The sequence below is a fragment of the Salvia miltiorrhiza genome, chromosome 3 (genome assembly GCF_028751815.1).
Source record: "Salvia miltiorrhiza cultivar Shanhuang (shh) chromosome 3, IMPLAD_Smil_shh, whole genome shotgun sequence".
NCBI classification, from domain to species: Eukaryota; Viridiplantae; Streptophyta; class Magnoliopsida; order Lamiales; family Lamiaceae; genus Salvia; species Salvia miltiorrhiza.
This window is the reverse complement of record NC_080389.1, coordinates 19,296,018-19,317,646: the sequence shown is the minus strand read 5'-3', so window position 1 is coordinate 19,317,646 and position 21,629 is coordinate 19,296,018. Positions and strand designations below refer to the sequence as shown.

At 34.8% G+C, this 21,629-nt stretch overlaps 2 protein-coding genes and 1 long non-coding RNA gene across 4 annotated transcripts; all 3 read left to right on the top strand.

Moving 5' to 3' along the window:
* Window positions 1-4,893: 4,893 nt before the first annotated feature.
* On the top strand, window positions 4,894-9,049 carry LOC131018002 (uncharacterized). The gene is made up of 4 exons (XR_009099971.1): window positions 4,894-5,589; window positions 5,955-6,273; window positions 6,371-6,838; window positions 6,949-9,049. It is a non-coding gene; the product is annotated as an uncharacterized LOC131018002 (long non-coding RNA).
* A 346-nt stretch (window positions 9,050-9,395) lies between these two features.
* LOC131018498 (uncharacterized) lies at window positions 9,396-10,519 on the top strand. Its single transcript, XM_057947216.1, has 3 exons — window positions 9,396-9,452; window positions 10,011-10,173; window positions 10,325-10,519. Exons 1-3 carry the CDS (start codon window positions 9,396-9,398, stop codon window positions 10,462-10,464), a joined length of 360 nt encoding a protein of 119 aa, XP_057803199.1. The 3' UTR covers window positions 10,465-10,519.
* A 4,873-nt stretch (window positions 10,520-15,392) lies between these two features.
* Window positions 15,393-21,282, top strand: LOC131018000 (probable disease resistance protein At1g58602). 2 transcript variants are annotated; one of them, XM_057946754.1, is made up of 3 exons: window positions 15,393-16,600; window positions 18,827-20,608; window positions 20,749-20,990. In XM_057946754.1, exons 1-2 carry the CDS (start codon window positions 15,565-15,567, stop codon window positions 20,590-20,592), a joined length of 2,802 nt encoding a protein of 933 aa, XP_057802737.1. In that variant the 5' UTR covers window positions 15,393-15,564; the 3' UTR covers window positions 20,593-20,608; window positions 20,749-20,990. The 2 variants fall into 2 exon arrangements, with proteins under 2 accessions (XP_057802737.1, XP_057802736.1); XM_057946753.1 differs by lacking the exon at window positions 20,749-20,990 and adding an exon at window positions 21,108-21,282 and having other exon boundaries at window positions 15,442-16,600.
* The last annotated feature ends 347 nt before the right edge of the window (window positions 21,283-21,629 follow it).

The window sequence follows — 21,629 nt, the reverse complement described above, 5'->3', positions numbered from 1 at the left end:
GGCCTTCGCCGAAGAACAAGCGGCGCAGCTCACGGTGATGCGCACTGACGTCACAGCGGTCCGCCTGCAGCAGCAAGCGATGGATGCATATCAGCGCGAGCAGTTTGCTCATTATGGCACTTTTGAGACGTACGCCCGGGAGGAGTTTAACCGGCAGGCAACCTTTGAGGCGTGGCAGCGGGCTGAGATGGCGAGGCAGCAACAAGAATATGCTAGACAGATGGCTATGCAGGAGGAACTCATACGACAGTTTCAGGAGTTCCAGAGGAGACAAGGATGACCGCCATCTTGAGTGATGTGTAAGTATACTAACCATAACTTTTATCTATTTTTCCCTCCAAACTTATTTTCGAGCATTCGCTCCTTAATAAGTTTGGGGGAGGGGGATGGAGATTAGTTATGGTTTGCATTTTTAGCCTAGCATATCTTTGATCTTTTTGATGTTTTTGAGGAGATTTGTTTCTTAGTTTTTTAATTCGTGGGCCTGTAATTAAATTGATATAATCTCTCAGACTTACTCCATAGTTTCTGTGCTATTTGAATGGTTGTTGCTCCATTTAGTTGATTGGTAAGGTGCCTGTGACGATTTCTGCGAAAAAGAAGGTAATTCTCAATTTTTCTTGATATGATGACATGATTTGAACCGATGTGTGTGATTGATGAGTAGATTTTGCCTTGACTTTTGACGTTGAACAAGCTAGTGAGGAATTGAGCCTTAACTGCCCATATTTGCAGTTTGTTCTTTGTTTTTTAGTGTTGTCATGCATGTAGTGCACTTCTAGAACTTGCCATGAGTCTTGGTCGAGGTTGTTTGTTGTGTTCAAGAGTTTGAGATGATCTTAGGCCATTTTTCGTGATCCACGTTATATCCCAAACACTGTCCTGAAAATATTATTCCCTTGTTAACCGTGTTTGAGCCTTTTTAAGCTTTGATTCATTAACCGGATGATAGGGGGTGATGGAGTATATGGGGATCGTCGTGTGATATTGACTGTGGGTTGATTGAAATAAGGGTGAAACATGATTCTAGTCATTCTTATAAGCTCTAGAAAAGAAAAAGAAAGAAAAAAAAACGGCGAAAAAAAGAGAAAAAGAAAGAAATTTTGAAGAAAGTTGATTGAGAAAGTCGAGTGATAATTAAAAAATTCATGGATAGTCGACTTTGTTGCTATGAGAAAAACGAGAGCATAAAAGAATGTCTAGTTTGATTTATGATGATTATATCCCTTGGTTTGTGATGATTATGGAGATGTTGTTAGGTGGAAGATGGAATTTATTCCATGTTTGAATGGTGAAGTCATAAGGTTGGTGAGAGCAATTTAATTTGAGTCACTTAGCCAAATTTCCCTACCTAATCCAATGTCCCTACATTAGAACCCAAATTTAAGACCTATTTGATCTTACCCTTGACACACTTTTAGCGATGGAGATTTTGAGACAATTGGCAAGCATATGGTAAGTAATCTGCAGTTCATGAGTTTCGATGAGTGATACATGTCCTTTTTCCATCAATTGAGAGTTGAGCGAAACACTTTTATCTTGAGAGTCAATTGTTGGAATGTCGAGGTTGAATTTGCCATTGATTATGCTTGTTGGTGATTATTGTGTTCATGTGTTGAGAATTTGAGGGAATTCGAAAGGTTTTTATTTTTCTGAGGCATCGATGACCCAATCATCTTACCCATTCGTGTTTATTGTTTTGTTCTTCTCGTTGTTCGAGGACGAGCAACATCTTAAGTTTGGGGGAGTTGATAAACACTCATTTTGCATGATTTTTATGGTTTATATTCTGTAGTTTAAGTCGATTTTACACCCGTTTCATTATCGTTTAGAGTTTATTGACTATTATTTCGTGATTTCACGTTTGGGTGTAGTTTTGACTGTTTGGATGCAGAATTGAGTGATATTGGAGCATGGAGTGTAAGGAACATGTTGAAGAGAAGAGTTTTGAGAGAATCGAGCCCAAAAATCGAGAAAAGACGAAGATTCTGGAGTCGGGACGGAAAAGGAGCAGTTCGGCGGTCAAAGGGAGTTGACCGCCGAATTTCAGCGTTTTAAGGAGTGAAAACGGCGACCAGAACGGCGATCGCCGGCCAGGTCGCCGAAAACCCTGACTGAATTTTGGCCTTCGGTGGAAAAAACGGCGGTCGCCGTTTTCATGAGGAAAAGAGGCCATTTTCGGCGATCAATTCGGTGACCGCCGAACGGGTCGCCGATTTGGTGGCGTGTTTTATTTCCTTCCGCATTTTTACGATTTTTCAAGTTATTTTCGGTTTAGAACTTGGTTTTTCACCCTAAGACTATAAATAGGTCCTCTTTAGACCTATCTAGGGTTCCCAGCTTTAGTTTTTCAGTTCCCAACTTTCATATTTCAGTTTTATAGCTTTAGAACTTTTTAGCTTTCTAGTTTTTATGGCTTGGATCAAGATTGAAGATTCAAGTCGCTACAATCGTTTTAATTCGGTTTTATACAATTTGTTTTTACAATTGCGTTCAATTTAATTATGTTTATGTTTGATTTTATTATGTCTGGCTAGTCTTTTAATCTGAACCTAGGGTTTGTACATAGCTGATTGATTATGTGTTTTTGATTTATTGATATCAATTTTCCTTCCAACTTGTGATTCATGATTCCTGGTGCCTGTTCTCTTGTGAATTATCTGATCAATGATTTACATGTCTAGCTGTTCAGTTTGAGTCTTGAATGCGATAATTGTTCAGCCGATTCAGGAATGCATGATATAGTGTTAGCCTTGAGTCTTGAATGCGATAGGTGAAGCTATAGGAAGCTATTCTTTATGTGCTATTTGGAGTTAATTTATTCCTTGGAGTCTTGAATGTGAAAAGGGATTAATTAATCTACGTTCATAGGTGGTCGTTAGAGATGATTGTGAATAATATAGTGATCTTTCATCAGGGTTGGATTAAAATTGGTAATTGAATCAATAGGTTGAATACATGTAGTTGATTAGTGAAAGTACATCCCTAGGGTCAGAGTTTTCCATATTTTTGAGTTAAGTAATTGTTATTTATATGCTCTTTAATTTTAGTTTGGTTAAATTTAGTTCGTAATTCACCTTCATAATTGTTTACTTGCATACTGTGAGAGTCTGTTTAGGAAGTAGATAGAGTAATTTCGTTTTACAGTCTCTGTGGATACGATACTCTGCTTGCTATTTGCGTACTACAATTACACTGTTTAGTTGCAGTTATTGTTGCTATAAAAATAGTAATCATAAAGTAATAAGTATTTCATTATATTAATGTTATTCTGAAATGAATTATCCATTCTGAAATAGTTTATCAGAATGAAACTGAGTACTACAGAAACTTCAGATGGTCATGAACGAAGAAAGTCAAAGGTGGTATTAGTTTGCATATTTTATTGATGATAATCATTAGTGTGTTGATTATGCACATACTTACTATGTCAATATATATGTGCTGATTATAATTCATGTTATGCTTGCTTTGTCCTATGATTCATTACTATTATTTCCTATTTGCATATAAGTAGAAATTTAAAAAAGACAATAATTTTAATAAACCTCAAATAATGAGTTCAAGTACAAAAAACAGGTTGTATTTAGGATATTTCCCCGAATATCAAAGAGCCTTAGATAAAAAAAAAAAAAAAAAACAGATAGTTTTCTTTTCAAGTTACTACATAATAAGACATACAAATAAAATATAAGTTATACTCCATGTTTGGAGGATGGCATGCAAATAAAATATAAGTTATAATCCATGTTTTATTTAATACATACCTCCATATCATGAAATATGCATTCAAAGCTATTTAGCTCCTCATGTTTGGAGGATGGCATGCCATAACATCTTATTAACCTAGCTTTAACTGCAGGCGACATTGCTAAGGAGTGAAGCTCATTAAAGAGTGACCACATTCCGACCATTGTAGAGCTTCAGCGTTGAATCTGCATGATATTCAATGTTAGAATACATGTATGTAAGTAATAGTTTTGAACATCAACTATTTGCTTTGAACTTATTGAAAACGTGAGGAATGAAATATTTTCTTTTTTTTTTTTTTTGCTGCAGATGTATTATAATTGGATTGGGAGTATTTGAAGAGATTGTTGCATTGATTTTTATTGGGGAGAGCAAGAGAAGCATAGGGTTTCTGAAAAATTTAAACATTTTTTGGGTTGGGCCGGCACTTTTGCGCCTGACTTGTTTTTGCTTTTGTTTATTTGATTTATTCCTTTTTTGTAGTGTTGAGTGTATTTAATTTCAGCTAACTTGGATATAGTTATTCTGCATGCGTGTCTTTTTAATAAGTAAATGATGATTGTTTGGGAAAATGTGATAGTGGGCTCATGCGTGTCTTTTTAGGGTGCGTTCTGTTTAGTTGTAAATTTATCATGGGAAAATGAAAGATAAATAAAATTTCACCATTTAAATCTTTCATTTCTTTTCCCACATTTTCTACTTGACCTTTACTCATTCCTCATTTACACTACGAAAGAGTGATAATATTATCCCTCCATTTTATCCCTCTTTTGTAGTGTAAATGAGGAATGAGTAAGGGTCAAGTAGGAAATGTGGGAAAAGAAAGGAATGATTTAAAGGGTGAAATTCTGTTTATCCTTCCTTTTCCCATGATAAATTTACAACAAAAGAGAACGCACCCTTAGTGGGCTGTATTTACAGGCTTATTCTGTCATCATTAAAATAGCATTAAAATAGCAATTTGTGTCATCATTAAAATAGCAATAGAAATTGCAATTGAGCATGTATCTGCATGAATTTGCATGCATTTTTGGCGGAAAAATTTTAGGATACAACTCTCCTTTAGTATAATAGATACTTGGGCTCACAACAGGAAATAAGTCGGCCCACCTATTAACTCCAGCCCATGAATTCGGCCCAAGCAGCTAGCCCATCCTCATTTTCTTTTCTTCATTTTCGGTCTCTCTCTCCTTTCTCGTTTCATCCTCAAAGTCCGTCTCTCTCTCTCTCTCTCTCTCTCTCAATGTCACGCTGAAATAGCCTTCTCTCTCAATACAATTTGCGCCGCCTCTGAAGTCCGCGCCGCCGGCGAGTCGGCGTCCTCATCTCCGGCGTCGCCTTCCTTTTGCTTTCGTCTTACCCTCTCCTTCTCTCCTCGACTTCTTCATTCAATTCCTCAATTCTTCAATCCGAGCCCTAGTTTCCACCATTAAAACCGCCGCCGCCGCTGTTACTGGAGGCCCGGCGAGAGGTCATCGTTCTAAGTCTGCTCTTCTATCTGAAGGACCGGCGAAGCCGCGCCTCTTGACTGTTCCAGCCGCCGCCGCAGCTCCTGATAATCCGGCCAAGCGGACGTCTTCAACGGCTGCCCTCTCTCTACTCAAGTCAGACTCAAGCATGCTCAATCGAAATCAGGAACCGTGCCCTAACTCCTTCCTTTCTCAAATCGCCGCTGGGACCGCCGTCCTATGCACGGGTCCGACGCGTCATTTCTTATCGTCGTGGTTCGCAATCCGCCCCCTGTCTCACCCGAAGACTTGCCGCTGTCGGCGATTCTTCTGTCTCGACGGGGTCAAGGTAGCCATCCTCCGTCCGATTTCAAGTCTCTCACACACACAGGTTTGGTTTTAACCAAGGTGTTCTAAACGAAAATCCATCAGTTTGGTTTCTAGTGTTATTCCAGTTGGTGCAGCCCATAAATCATTTTGATTCCTATTGATTATGCAAGAGATTAAACTAAGCATGTAGTTGTTTCTATATCATAGGAGTTCTGACTGACTTCGTGATTGCTATGCCCCTTATGCATATATACTCATTGTATACTTAGTATTCATTAACTGATCATGCTTGTTGGATGAAATGCTAATGGATTGAATAAGGGAGCTTAGTATATACCTGTATTGTTTGGTGTTGAGTGACTGCTGTGTTGTTGAAACAGGGAGAATTTCTGAAATAATATCAAGGAATTTGCCTTAATGATGCAGGTTGAGTACGAGGGTAATGGGTAGAGTTAAGGTCAAGCTTTACCTCTTGAAGCTTGGCAGCCACTGAGTAAATTCCTCTCTTTTGATTGCTCAAGCACTAAGGAAGAAATGAAAGTGAATGTTGGCTGATGGTCTTAAGGATGAAGTGGGTTGGACTACATTTGAGTGTCTGAATTCTCTTTGTGAGGCAAGAGCAATTGATTGGCCACCTAAGGAGTAGTATGGTGGCTGAATGACGGCTGTCATAGGGTGGCTGATGGAGCAGCTATATATACTAAAAGCATGGCTGATGGGGCAGCTATAAGCATGGCTTGGCAGGGTAAATTCTATGCCGCACAGAGGTGCCTGGCACCCTCATAGCTGATGATCGACACGTGTCCTTGTTCTATTTATTAATTTTTCTTTTTTTTTTGCAGAGTTGAGTTAACGCTGGTAACTCCTCCCGTTAAGCCATCATTACATTCTTGGGGACTGGTGTATTCCGGCATCAGAATTCGGCAATTTTACGTGGCCGAATGTTCGGCAACACATACAAATGTACATTTTGGGCGCCATTTTAGAAATCAGATTTCATATTTGTGTATTTTTCGTCGATCCCTCTTTCATCTCGCATCTCTCTCACCATGCGACCGAAAATCCCCCGCCGCCCCACTCCACCGCTCCCACTGCTCTCCTTCACCACCGGTCCACCACCATCGCCTAGTGTCTATTCTTATCTCTTTATTGTTAGTTTTATATTTTCTCTTTCTCTTTCTCTCACTTAATTTCTCATCTCTCTCTCTCACAGTGGTTTCCGCGTTCCACCTCCGCTCCACCGCCTGAACACCTTTGACGGTGAAGTCTCTCATTCGTCGTCGCCGTCGCCATCCCCTACTCGATTTCAGGTAAGCTTGTCCCAATTTTCGGACAGAGGGCTTTAAGCATAGGGCTTGATTTTTGAAATTTCTGCGGGTTTAGCTAGTAGCTTAGTTCTAATTTCTCATCTCTCTCACAGCTGTTGCCCGCGTCCACCACCTCCGCTCCACCACCGCCTGAACACCTTTGACGGTGAAGTCTCTCATTCGCCGTCGCCGTCGCCGTCGCCATCCCTTACTCGATTTCAGATAAGCTTTGTCAAAATTTCCATTGCTAATTAATTTGTTCGAATTTCTTTGTTGTCTTTCTCTTTCTGCTTGGTTTTGAGTTTCTATGGTTCAGCTTGAGCTTTACTCATTAAGATCTGATTTCTAGAATAGTAAACCAAATCTTTGAATTAATTTAAGTCATTGGTGATTCTCTATTTAGTTAAATTTCTTCCTCAAGCTACATTTCACTCCTTTTCATATACGAATTGGATCTATTTTATGTTGCTTTTCTTATTACATTGTGGAGACTGGAGAATCTGGGGTAGTTGGTGACTTGGTGTATATAATTTGGAAATGTAAGATCATGAATGTATACATGTTGTCTTAGGGGGCATTCGATTGGCTGTGTTATGCAACAGATAAAACTAACCGCCAACATTTGAAATATTAGATCGTAACCACCCCAAAATATAAAGAATCTTAGCCAGAATTCATGCACATCCATACCCACTTTTGCCCGAGTCACCTTTCTTTTAGACCCCCTTCATCGCCCTATCCAAATATTCTATTTCTTATCTCCGATCAATCTCCTTTAAACATCCATTAGTACTAGAAACATTTCATGTAGTTGGCAAGTTGGACACTTGGTCTTGAAGAGAATCTATCATATTAATTAGAATAACATAGTCACATATGTTGAAGTGTAAGAATTCCCTACAATTGTTGGACAGATTGAACTAAATAACTGGAATATACTAAAAAGTTGCCTTCCCATATCTACTGACTACAAAACATAGGAAATGCTTCAGCCCTCTCCCTGTCCTTCTTTTCCAATCACTCTATTCCTGATAGCTCAGAATTTTGGTATTAGGCGCTTCAAGTTATAGTGTAATTTAATAATTTAAACAACTTATGTGAACATACTAGTATATTAACAAATATGCGAACAAATTATATGATCTGCAGCATGTTTCTGAACCTTTCCTTATATACTACATCATCTAAATATACTTGTGCCTTTTGATATAGTTTAATTTGTATAATGTGAATTGCTTGATGTGGTTTCTCTTTGTTGTTATACTCCATTTTTAGGTTGCAAACTACAGTGAAGGACTTTGTTGGGTGTTGCTTTACTTTCTGAAAGATTGTGAAAAAGAGAATGATAAGTGAGAAACAAAAAGAGGTGGAAATGGTGGTGATTCAAATAAGATAGAATTATATATGTGTAGTATGTCAGCTCTATGTTATTGAAACTCACTCTAATTAGCAAATTCATACATTTACACTATAATATGTGTAGTTGAATGTCATAATTTATCTTATCATGATAAATCAACCAAAGATTAACGTTTTTGATTTTATTGCAGATGATTATTATGCAGTTTTGGGTTTGGTAATAATAAAAAGCTCGACTTCAAATTTATTTAGTTAATCTTGATGTATTAGGATTTCCCAATTTGTCTGTATTTTTTTGTGTCTTCTATTATGCTGTCATAAAAAAAATTATAAAAAAATTGAGACGTATGGGTTAGTCTACAAGAAATTGTGCTTGCTTTAGGCTCTTTTGTTATCATGCAGTTACCTTTCATTTGTAGTGACAAGAGAGTACATCATTGGCCGTTGGATTTGGCAAATATGTAGGAAACTATTACTACTATAGGACAAGGTATGCATTGAGGCTGTGAATCACAAGCTGAGTCGAGGAGATGAGAACGCCGTGGGGCCGAGGAGACGTTGGTGGACCGAACGAAACCATTCGTCACAGACGTCCACAGCTGCTCCCAGAATCTGACCTCGAGCTGTGAATCATAAGTTGAGTCCTCATAGGCATTGAGGCAGTCGAGGTAGAGTAGGAGATGCATTTATATTGATGTATTTGGAAATATGTTGGGAGATGCAATTTTTGTTGTGTATTTAGAAATATGGTGGAGATACAAGTGATGGTGTAAATACAATGAGGAGATCTGCCTTTTTTATGTTGTGTACCTCTTGTTACTACATACGAAATAAAAGAGATCATTACACTTTAAATTCTTAACTTTGGATGCAAACTGATTTTGAAAAATATTTGAATAATGTCCCAATATTTTTGATTTGCTACAAATTCGATCTTTCTATAATTTCAAAAGCCTTCAATTAATTTTGAATTTTGACGTTATATGAATAGCTAAATCTCTAACTCGTGTAACAAAATGAGAAGTGTTGAATTGCAATTATTTCCAATTGAAATCTGCAGAAATAGATTGGCATCGAAAGATGGTCTTTTTTGGGGATTTTCATTATATAAGGAGAGAGGTTCTAAATATACAGTTGAGATTGCATTTGCCTAAGCAACACATGAAGTCACATCTCACCGTAAATGTCTCATATTTATACTATGAGACAACAACAACACCACTTCCATTCGAATACCTCATTGCACAGGAAACGTCAGGTGAGAGAACCTCGTTTCTCTCTTTTTTTACTAATTATATCCTTTGCTAAGGATTTAGATGCGAACCTCGTTTCTCTCTTGAATCCTTGCAACCAGTGCCAGGGAAAGCAAAAATATATGAGAGGTAATAAAATAGTTTCATTGTGATAAGAGTTTGAACATCCACAATCACTTGTATCACTAATTCTATCATTTGTTTCTATAATTATAATTCTTGGCAACCGAAGAAATGAAACAACTCACATCTGTTCATCAAATAGTTAATAAATCATATACTACTTCAAATATCAATCTCTCATGTGCAAAGTGGCATCATAAACACCATAAGGTCCATATATCTTATATCAATTGATTAATTGTAAAGAACAATTCATCTTTGAAAAGAAAAAATATTAATTCACTACATTTTTCAATATAATATGTTAAGATCCAGTAAAAGCATTTAAGTCTAATAATCTGATGAGCAGAAACACAACGTAAATTTAAATTGAGAGCATAAAAGAATACATACAGCCAGGTAAATTTATTAGAAAACAAAATTCTTTTTTATTTGATTAGATTGATAGAAAAATCAGATTCACGAAAATTTACCTTCTTGTTTTCAGTAGCAACGCGACGACGACAACCGCCACAAGAACAAGCTCCAAAATCCAATCCCTTCTCTCCCAAACCAGCGATCCGAATCTGAAGGTGGTTTACAGCTTCTGCTCGAACTACTACAGTGCCCCCACGAAAATTTACCTTCTTGTTTTCAGTAGCAACGCGACGACGACAACCACCACAAGAACAAGCTCCAAAATCCAATCCCTTCTCTCCCAAACCAGCGATCCGAATCTGAAGGTGGTTTACAGCTTCTGCTCGAACTACTACAGCGCCCCCACTCAGCGCCCTTTCGGCGGCCAAGGAGAAGCTTAGGTTGCGCGCTTTCCACGACGTGAAGTCCGCGGCAAATACTGTCTTCAGCGACGCCGCTGCGTGCCGAAAAGCGTTTGACATGAGGGTTTTTTTTTAGGGGAAGGATTGTGTAAGGATTTGATTCTTGTGGGTGGAATGAATAAAAAGTTGGTCAGAAAATGGGAATTGAAAAGAACAATAATTAGAAGAAAATGGATGAATGGAAAAATGAAGAAGGAGACGACGCGCACTTTCTTTTGTTTCCGCGTAAATTCAAAATTCAAATGAAAAAAATTGCAAATTATAGAAAAAAAAATTTAAAAACTGTTCATATTCTTAAAAATGAGTTGCCAAATCTCAAAAAATTGTAGCCTAGCGTACAAAATGAGTTGCCAAATCTCATTGCCGAAAATAATAAATTACGTATCCCAAAAAAATCTTAAAATTAATTTCTTTTAAAATACTCCGTAATAAACATACTTCTAAAATTAATATATTTGCCGAACAAAATTAAAGTTGGCCAAGAATACAAATCATCTGCCGAAACGATTTGCCGATACTATGAAAAATCGTGCATATGAATGACAGTTGCACCTTGAACAGAGTAAAGTTGAAAATCAGGGTCATTACTAATAATTACACAGACGGAAGTTAACGGAGTTCATTTTATATAAACTTTAAATTTATGTTAAATACAAAAAGAAGCTTAAACACGTGTCAGACATCCAACGGTGGAAAGTATGAGAGTGCCTGGCACCTCTGTGCGGGGTAGAATTTACCGGCTTGGCAGAGGGAGGAATAGGAAGAAGCTGCAGCACTGTTGATGTCCGTTCCATTTTCTCCCTCCTGATGTACCTCACCCATGTCCCTTCCATTTTCGTATAGCGTAGGTGATGTGCTCGTAAATAAAATCCAGCTTGTAAATGATCCTCCAACCTTCATTGTATATGGTAACACTACTTATGGGCTTTGTTATAAGATCGTGTATTTGTAATACTAATCTTCGTGTTTTGCTAATAATACAAACTAGTGTACCACCCGCGCTATGCGCAGTGATTGTGATTTTATATTCTCGTAAATTATGCACATTACTTTATAATTATTACTTCTCTCGTTCCAATTCGATATATCACATTTTTTTTATTTGGATGTTTCCAATTCAATATATCAAAAAATCAATACGTAACAAATACTCTCATTTAACTCATTATTTACATCAAGTGTCATTGTGGCCCACAAATAATTATCTATCTTTTAACTTAAAAAATAATATCTTCATTATCTCTTCGTACCCAAGCCTCGTGTCCTATTGAATTGGGACATAGTGAATAATATAAACTAATAAAATTAAAATTTACCAAATTTATTATTTGCATAGTGATCAATATAATTCATACAAAAATAACTTGTGACTATACATAGATATAAGACCATTTATCTAGGGTGTTGCTATAACTACACAAATCAAATTCATCGTATGAAATAAGTTGTCTATGAATTCGTTATGTAACATTCCAAATTTGCTATGCAAAACTGATAAATTGAAAAAAAAAATAAAAAAAAAAACACCTAGAGATTCAAACTTTAAACAAAGAATTCATTCAGCAAAGCTATTATTTCACCAAAGATCTTCATGATTTTAACGGATCAAAATATTTACTATTAAGCATATTGGTCTCTGATATCGATATTTCAAAACATGTTTTTGAAATATTAATAGACACATAAAGATATTCGAACTTAATTTAATACATATCAAAGATAATTGTATGGATACAAAAAAATTAAGAAAAAAAATACACGCAATAATAAATTTTTTTTGTCATATTTAGAAAGCTACATATTTCAAAACAAATCCACACATGTATGATTTTCTTTCTCTTATCACTTTTGATTCCATTAAAATTGGATTCTTTAATATTGACTTTAATTTTAATACATTTTATGATGAAATACATATTAAAAATTAAAAACAAAATTAAGAAAATAATAATACCTTATAACATATTTTTAGATTTTTTTCATGCAAATAATTGTTTCAATAATTGATTTAAACAAATAATTAATTAATTAATTAATTATACAAAAAAAAAATCAATGTATTATTGTCTTTAAAATAGTCAGTTTTATAATTTTCTTCTTGACATAAATGAACTAATATATAATATTATCTTCTTATAATAGTGACAATATATTCTACTAACAAATTTTCAGTGTAAACTAAATAGAACTACATACTATAAAAATTGAAATGTCATAAGTAAGAAAACAACGAAGAAAAAAAAGAAAAAAATATTAGAAAAATATTTAAAAAATTGTCTCAAATTCGAGAAAATTAATTAAAAATTTTAAAAATTAATTAATATATACAAATTTTAAACGGTCATAACTTGCTCGTTAAATTGATTTGTACTTTTCATGTATCAAATTAAAGGTTATTCTTTACAAAAAAAAAAAAAACATATATTTTACAATTTTGTGCGAATTGTTCTTGACTATTTAATGTTTTACATAATTACATAATATTCTATTATAAGTTTTTAGTATATACAAAAAATAAAAATATGATTTAAAAAATTTAAATATTACTTGAGAAGAAAGAAAAATAAAGATGCTTGGAGCCCAATTATTCTCGACATTTGTAAATGTAATATATGGCTTAAACAATTTGTTGCGGTTTTTAAGGATGGATTGACTGGTTTTTGTTTTTAAAATTTTTCACCCCAATTCCAATTATATCCTTCTAATTGAATTTATTTACATTTACTTTGCTCTTTATATATATGAAGATACTCTAAAAATCTCGTATTTTGATCGCTGACTTCTCATCTATTAATATTGTGACTCGTAGAATAAATTTAAATTAAATCCGTAGATTTAATTCACTTCACAAGCCGGAATAAACCCACAACTCGAGTAATAATGTTGAATACATAGAAATGATATTTCTATTGCAAGTAATAAATAACCTGACTTTACTAAGTCAGTTATAAATCTAAAATTTTAAATTATTGACTGGCTCAATAATTCGATTGTGATCATGTCATGCAATTGCATCAAATTCAGATTTCTAAGCTAAGTTAACTGAAAATTAATCACTGGATTAATATAACTGAAGGATGCAATAATTTAAATATCGCGTTTACTAATCTTAATCATAAAATAAAATAGCGGGCTACTACAGTTTGTTTTGTTTTGCGAAAAATAGCCTACATATGTATTCTCCTCCCCCCCCCCCCATACTCCTGTCCAGTCAACCCTCCGGGACCCCAACAATATATAACCCCATTGTATTCTATGTTCTTGATACTTTTATACTAGTTATATCTAACTACTTCAGGAGATAAATGAAAAACTTTTTGTTTTGGACCTAAGATTTTTTTTATTTAGACATATTAATATATCAATAAATTTTACTAAAAAAATAGATTGATAAATTAATAATTTTTTAATTTATAGGGTGTTTTTTTTTCTAGAAATTTTTAGTTTTAAATAAAGTTATAATGTATAAAAATAAATGAGAGATAATAAATTTATAATATAAAAAATTAAAAGGTCACACCACAGGGGATTCGTACTCAAGACCTTTAACCTTAGGCATTACCGCTTGGCCAACACACACACACTGTAAATAAATGAGAGATAATATTTAAATTAAATAAATACATGAATCTATCAATTCATTCTGACGTGGAGATAGTAATGATATATAATAAAGTTGAAGATGATTTAATAATAGGTTTATATTTTAACAAGTTACCATAATATTCTTAATTATTATATTTTAATAATTATTAATTTATAATATTAAAAAGGCCCATATATTTATAAAGAAATTCTATAAAAATTATTATTTTATTAAAATTGATGATTTTTTAAAATAACCTAAGCTGGACCAAAGAAATTTATTAGTTTATAGAGTTTATTAATTTATTTGAGTATTATTTTAAAGTAGTTTTACTATAGTTATAGAATTAAATAGACCAAATTGATAATTAAAAATTTAAATATAATAAATATTATATTTATATTTTTTACTTTTATATATAAAAAAATAACATTGGTTATAGAAAAACGTACGCTCTTATGGCTAGTCATAATCTATCTGAAACTGTGTATACAATCTCGCAATCTATCATATATTGCTTTCGAAGCCGATTAAATTGATAAACATTGAATTAAAATTTTCATTACTCTTCAACAGCTAATACTATGGTATGAAGACTAAGAACAATGGTGCATTTTGATAATTAAATGCACGGTCATAAATGAGTGGGAATATTTAACATGACCTTTTAAATAAGAGATTAATATAAAATTCTTGTGTGTGTGATACACATCAAATTAGACCAAACTACCTAAGAAATAAATCTAAGCAATGGAAGAATCAGTGGTGCCGACTGCTCCACAAACTCTTTAATTTTTATCCCTAATTTCTCAATTTATTAACAAAAAAGTCATTCATGGTCCACCCCTCCACTCGCATAACAATCACCTACGTTCCTTTAAACTCGTTTTATAAAAACTATGCATATTTTGATGGGATATAGGATTAATATTTATTCAAATATATATAAATATATATTTAAAATATGGCACCTATTTGGGTACGGGTGATGGATATTTGGTGAAACATTAATACTTCATCCGTCCACGAATTAAAGTCCTATTTGTACTTAAATTTTTGTCCATCAATTAAAGTCCTATTGTGTTTTTTGTACTCTTTTACTCTTCTTCTTTTCCTATATTTACTACCCTTTGCCACTAATGGACCCACCTAACAACAACTTTATCATTTTTATATTCTATATTTATTACATTTTATCACTAGTGGACCCACCACACAACACCTTTAACACTTTAGTCAACTACTTTATCACTTTAGTCAACTATCATTATATTTCACCCACTAACACCTTTTTCAGTTTTCTTAGTCTCCGTGCCCACCCTCAAATAGGGCTTTAATTGGTGGACGGAGTAAAAAAAGATGAGTCATCATGATCATAAGAAATTTAGAAAAATTTCTATCGGTGGGGTACCACGACCATGATCACAACCACAAACTCTAACTACCACCAGAAGCACCTTTAACCTTATCTTTTCTTTTTCTTTTTTGACAAATACCTTAACTTTTCTATTTACACTATTCCCGCCAGTATGATCGGTATCAAATGAGAGTGTTCCCTAATCAATTAGACCAAACTATCGAATTGGTGCGATGGCAGAAGCAGTGGTGTCGACTGCGCTAGAAACCTTGCGCGATTTGTTGCTGGAAGAAGCAAGGTTTTTATATGGTGTGGGTGACGAAGTGAGGGAGCTCGAGACGCAGCTAAAAGAGATGAAGTGTCTCCTCAAAGATGCCGACAGAAGACGACATGAAAGCAGCGTTATTTTGAATTGGATCTCGGAGATTAGAGATCTTGTCTACAGAGCGGAAGCTGCCATTGAAAGACACGCAGCTTATCAAGTGTCTTCAAGGAGAAGGCGAGGCCTCAAACAGCTCGTACGCAAATGTACCTGTGTTGTGGAAGAATGCTACTCAATCCACCAATTAGGCTCGGACATTTCACCGATCAAATCCCGTCTTGAAAGGATAAACAAGGAAATGTTAGAAAGCGGCATTAAGAGCATCATCAACAATCGAGATGAAGGGGAAAGCTCGTCCGCCAACAACAGGACAAGGAAGAGCTTCCCCGATTATGAGATCGGGGACTGTTTCGTGGGGATGGAGGATGAGCTGAAGCAGTTTGGTAATCTCCTAAGGCAAGACAACGAGGATCGAGTTATTTCAGTGTGGGGAATGGGGGGTTTAGGCAAGACCACCATTGCCAGAAAGCTCTACAACGAGACCAGCTTTGATCTTTCCGCATGGGTTTGCATCACTCAACAATGTCAGTTTCGATCAGTTTGGGAGGATGTTCTGAAGCAGCTACAACATCAAAACAGGAATGATGGGCCACAGATAAGGGAGGACGTTGTTCCAAGTCTGAGCGAGTCGGAGTTGAAGGAGCGACTATGTAAGATACAAAGAGAGAAGCGATGCCTCATTGTTTTGGACGATCTTTGGAAAGTTTCTGATTGGGATGAGTTGAAGCATCCCTTCGTTATCCAAAACTTGCAAAGCAAAATCTTGGTTACCACGCGGGAAAGAAAGGTTGCAGAGATTGGATTCCCAGTAAAACTTGGGCTTCTAAATGTGGAAGATGCTTTAGAACTACTCAAGAAGAAAGCATTCCCTCGTACCAACATTCCAGGTCAGTTGTGTTCTTTCAATGGATATAAATCAAGTAAAATTATTTCAAATGATTGACATAATGAAGGGCGGCCTTGGGATATCCCAAAGTAAGTAATCAGGGCATCTCCAACCATTTACACCAAACTCAAACCCATTTTACAGTATATGTCACATCCAACAGTAATTCTTCTCCAACCATTTACACCAAACTCAAACCCAAAAGAATATTCTTTAAATATTCTCTTTCCACTTACTTTTTATACTTCTTCAATCATACCTATGTATTTCTTTTAAATTATACATTTGCCCCAATTTTTTATTTACAATTTCATATTAAAATAAATATTATACGAAAATTAATTTTATTATTATTATTATTATATTAAATAAGCAACAAAAAAAACTAAACTTTAAAATAAAATTCATTAAATATTACATAACTTGAAAATTATTAGATTAATTTCGTATTTCTCGTGTAGTTTATTTATTTGCGTTTGCTTGATTTTCGAATTATGTTGTTTTTATGTGATGTTGTATTTATATTAATAATATTATTTTAAATATTCTTGTATTATACATTTTAATATGTCATGTAATTAAAAATTAATCTATTTTATTGTTGCAAATTAAAACTCTATTTTCAACTAAATTATTCTCAACCAAATTATTATTATTATTATTATTATTATTATTATTATTATTATTATTATTATTATTATTATTATTATTATAACTTTGATTCCTTTCTTATAAACCTACGAAATTAACAAAAAATAATTAACTTTCAATTTGTAATTCTTAAAATTAATTAAAGGGTTTTGGTGTAGTGAATAGTGTTACACCAAATTTGGTGTAACACTATTCAAATGGTGGCCCCAAACCCATTTTGGGTTTGGGTTTGATGTACCATTGGAGAGGTTTTGGTACACCAAAATGGGATTTGGTGCACCATTGGAGATGGTCTAAAGGGATTAACCTTACTTTTTATTTGTCAAGGCTAATCCTTCCACTAAATGCCTCCTTAATTATGAGATTAATTCAATAATTGTTTATCAAGGCTAAACCTTACTGTTTATTAAGGATTCACCATTCATGATAAAATAATTGACAAACCCAAACATTAAACTTAATTGTTTAGAACTCTAAAAAACACAAATTAAAGACATAAAGTGTTCATAATATTGTTTTATTACTCAATAACAAGATCAAATCATAATCAAACATCATAGTCATCCTAACGCATCATTAACAACACCATTATATGGTGTTTGATTTGGTGTATGAGATAGATAAGATTGAAGGCTAATTAAATAATTCACCAAACCCACTGGCCACCAGGTCCTCACTTAAGTGAAGTGACCCGGGTTCGATCCCTCTTGGGAGCGAATTGGAGATTGGAGATATAAGGTGGATTTGGTGAATGTGAGAGATAAGGTGGTTCTTGGAGTGGATGGGGAGCTAACTACTAACATCTAACATGACTTTGCCCGATCAAAAAAAAAAAAAAAAAAATCACCAAACTTTGGGGAGTACGGGCCTAGTCATTCAAGTCAAATACTTGATTAAATTGAATTATTTTATCATGCCTTATCACTCAAACCAAACGCCTCCGTTGCGTTTCCCCAACAATAAAAGAATTGATGTCATTGCATAACTTTAAATTTTTTTTTGTTTATTTAGCGTTATAAAATTATTATTTTATAACACTGATCATATTATTATAGGATATTGATGTGATAAAAAAATTCATCTTGCCTTATGATCATAAATTTGCAATTAAGAGAACGTACCGTAAGAGTGAAAAATGAAATGCATGCAATAGTTACAAGTGTTTTCATACGCACCCTTACATGCAAGTGCAATTAATGTGGATTTTTAGTTGAATTTGGCTTCTAGTCTATTCTAAGAGGTGTTTACTTTGCATGATTGAGTTTTTTTATCCTTCAAACTAGAATTTTTCCAATTTCACCATTTTAATGGGATGAGAATAAAACAAAACTAGCTTAAATGATAGAAATAATCAAGAACCTTGGGATAACCCTAAGTTTCAATCCATCAAAGTAAACAAAGGATTAGTCTTGGTAGTTTCTTTTCTTGCATCATCGTTTCCAAATTAAACTCCCTCTAAAAGATTTATCCGCCTGGTAGTTTCTTTTCTTGCATCATCGTTTCCAAATTAGATGAGAGGATCCGATTAAGTTATAAAGTTACTATTCAATTAATTGTCATTTGTTTTTTCATACAGATTTTGCATCCGAAGAAAAATTTGAGAAAATTGGGAAAGAAATGGTGCAAAAATGTGGGTATTTGCCGTTGGCAATTTCTATACTCAGTGGGGTCTTGAGAATGAAAAATACGATGATGGAGTGGGAGTTAGTAAATGAGGATATCAAAGAATACATATATAGAGATGAAAATCAAATTGATGGAGTGCTAAATTTAAGCTATGAAAGTCTACCATATTACTTGAAGCCTTGCTTTCTCTATATGGGTTTATTAGAAGAGGATGAAATCATACATGTTTGGGATCTATATAGGATGTGGATAGCACAAGGCATGATTTCATATGAGAATGTTCGAGACAAGGACAAAACTTTGATTGAAATCGCAGAGCTCTACTTGGGTGAGTTGGCCTCCATGTCCATTGTCCAAGTTCAAATTCACGATGGTGTCACGCCTGGAAGAAAATATTGGAGCTGCGAACTTCATGATGTAGTAAGAGAACTATGTTTAAAATTGGGGAAAATGGAGGATTTTGGTGCGCTCAGTTTGGAGTATCAAAGTGGGAAACTTACTACCTTACTACAACGAGCTTCCTCACATATGAAAATACGATATTTGGTTATCCATTTCAGAACAAGAGAAGTCGAAGTGGAACCTGATGAGCTTGGAGAAGCTAGCAGCAAACATTTAAGGTCTCTTCAAATATTCAATGTCAATAATTCGAGTGTTGATGTTGAGTTCCCCCCGCAAAGTATTATTGATTTTCATAAATTCAATTTTCTCAGAGATCTAGTTATGGTGAGATTCAAATTTGCTGGAAGAAAGTTACCAAAAGGAATCACTAATCTTGTTCACCTTAGACGTTTGCGCTTACGAGAATGTAAATTTGATAAGCTACCGTCATCCATAAAGAATTTGGTGTACATGGATACCCTTGATTTATTTGGTTCGAATAATGTCGAAGTTTCAAATGTTTTTAAGAAGATGCTACGTTTAAAACACTTGGCTCTTCCCCAGTATGATGAGGAAAATGCTGGAAGTTATAGATTAACATTGGACGAGGGAGTGGCTGAGTTGGAGAGCCTATGGCAGTTGGATAGTAGAGTGCATGAATTAAAATGTATGAACAGGATGAAGAATTTGCGACGTTTCTCAACAATAATACACGACAATCAAAGCTTGTCAGCCATCATCGACGCCGTTGCTATCATGGACAAGTTAGTGGTTTGTGCGGTTCAAATCGAAGAGGGTTGCGAGTTAGGAACAAATGTGAGAGTGTTGAACAAGGCATTCACATGTCCCAATCTTCATATCTTGTCCATTAAAGTTAAGTTAGGGAAGGCACTGGCAGAGTGCGGGCGTGCCTTCATCAATTCTAAACTTACGAATTTGTTAATGCAAGAATGTGAGATTGAGGATGATCCAATGGGGATACTGGGGAACCTTCCTTGCTTGAGAAATTTGTTTCTATACTCGAAATCATTTGTTGGGGAGGAGATGACGTGTCCATCAAACAGTTTTCCTCACCTCAAGAAGCTTGAACTATATTACTTACCAAAGTTTAGGGAGTGGAGAGTGGATGCAGGAGCCATGCCCCTTCTCTCTCAATTGGTGATCGAAGGGTGTTCTAGTATGGAGATGGTTCCAGATGGATTCAGTGGCATTTCCACTCTTCGGGAACTGAATATCTTTAAAATGCCAGAATTGGGGAAGAGGGTATTGCCATCAGGAGAGGATTTCCACAAAGTCAGCCACGTCCCTTCAATTTTCATCCAAGACGATTTCTAGTCTAGTCTCCACTCAGGTAATGCTCTCACAAATCTCATTCTCAATTACCAATTCTTTTGTTTCAGTTGTAGTTTTCTCTAAAGGATATGTACATCCATAAGATTTTAATAAAGTTCGACCCATTCTAAGCTTGTATTGTCTTTCTTTTGGTTGCAGGTTACTTTTCTTTCCCCTTAAAGCTACAAATCTTGTTGTTGCAAGTCCCAAGTTTCACTTTAATAATCACTTATTTTGAAATAAATGTGTGTATTTCATTGTATCCCCAAGTGTCACATTGGGGTTGTGGCCATATTCTATTCCACGTAGAGTTGGTTTTGATGAGATTCAGATCATGAGTCTTTGTTTGTAATTCCTGCAGGAGATTTTAAGCTTTATTTATGCTCTTGAATTGTGATTTTTGTTGCTTGGTTGTTTAGAATCCAATAAATTGAAACCTAGGTTGGTTAATACGAATATGCTATATTATTATGACCATTTTTTGAGCTCTAAGTGTTGTGGTTCTAATTGATGGACAGCAAATGTGGGACACTAATGAAGACAGTGATGAAGAGGCCGATGTACAACAGTTTCCTAAACTGGACTATTTGCTAATTGATGAATGTGCATGATTTAAAGGAGTTGGTTATTGACAAAGGCAACTTCCCAATATCAACACTTGAACTGTGATTGAGGTTGATCGTGCAAACATGTTGTTGGATTTGTATACTGAAAGCAAGAACTTTGTGCTTGTATACAATGATTCCTGTTATTCACTATTCTTATCTCCTATCTGATTGTGTTCATGATTGCATATGTATGTTCTTTATCTCTGTATAAGTAGATTATATGGTGTGTTGTAGATCACAGAAGACCATATAATTGGAATAACCTTAAGAGATATAATATGATCACAGCCGAAATAACTCTAGGACAAGTTATTGGTTTAGGCTGCAGTATAGATGGAAGTAGTTTGTCTTGGCTACTTGTCTATACTGGTACGTCATTACGTATTGATAGGACCACAGTTTGAGATGTATTCTTCTATCTGACTTAAGTGA

What these genes read in the sequence shown, in the direction of transcription:
- LOC131018498 (XM_057947216.1), top strand. Translation starts at nt 9,396, where the DNA reads ATGAGACAACAACAACACCACTTCCATTCGAATACCTCATTGCACAGG. An exon ending in CATTGCACAGGAAACGTCAG is followed by an intron (nt 9,453 to 10,010) that starts GTGAGAGAACCT and finishes TTATTTGATTAG; the next exon opens with ATTGATAGAAAAATCAGATT. An exon ending in CTTCTGCTCGAACTACTACA is followed by an intron (nt 10,174 to 10,324) that starts GTGCCCCCACGA and finishes GAACTACTACAG; the next exon opens with CGCCCCCACTCAGCGCCCTT.
- LOC131018000 (XM_057946753.1), top strand. Translation starts at nt 15,565, where the DNA reads ATGGCAGAAGCAGTGGTGTCGACTGCGCTAGAAACCTTGCGCGATTTG. An exon ending in CCCTCGTACCAACATTCCAG is followed by an intron (nt 16,601 to 18,826) that starts GTCAGTTGTGTT and finishes TTTTTCATACAG; the next exon opens with ATTTTGCATCCGAAGAAAAA.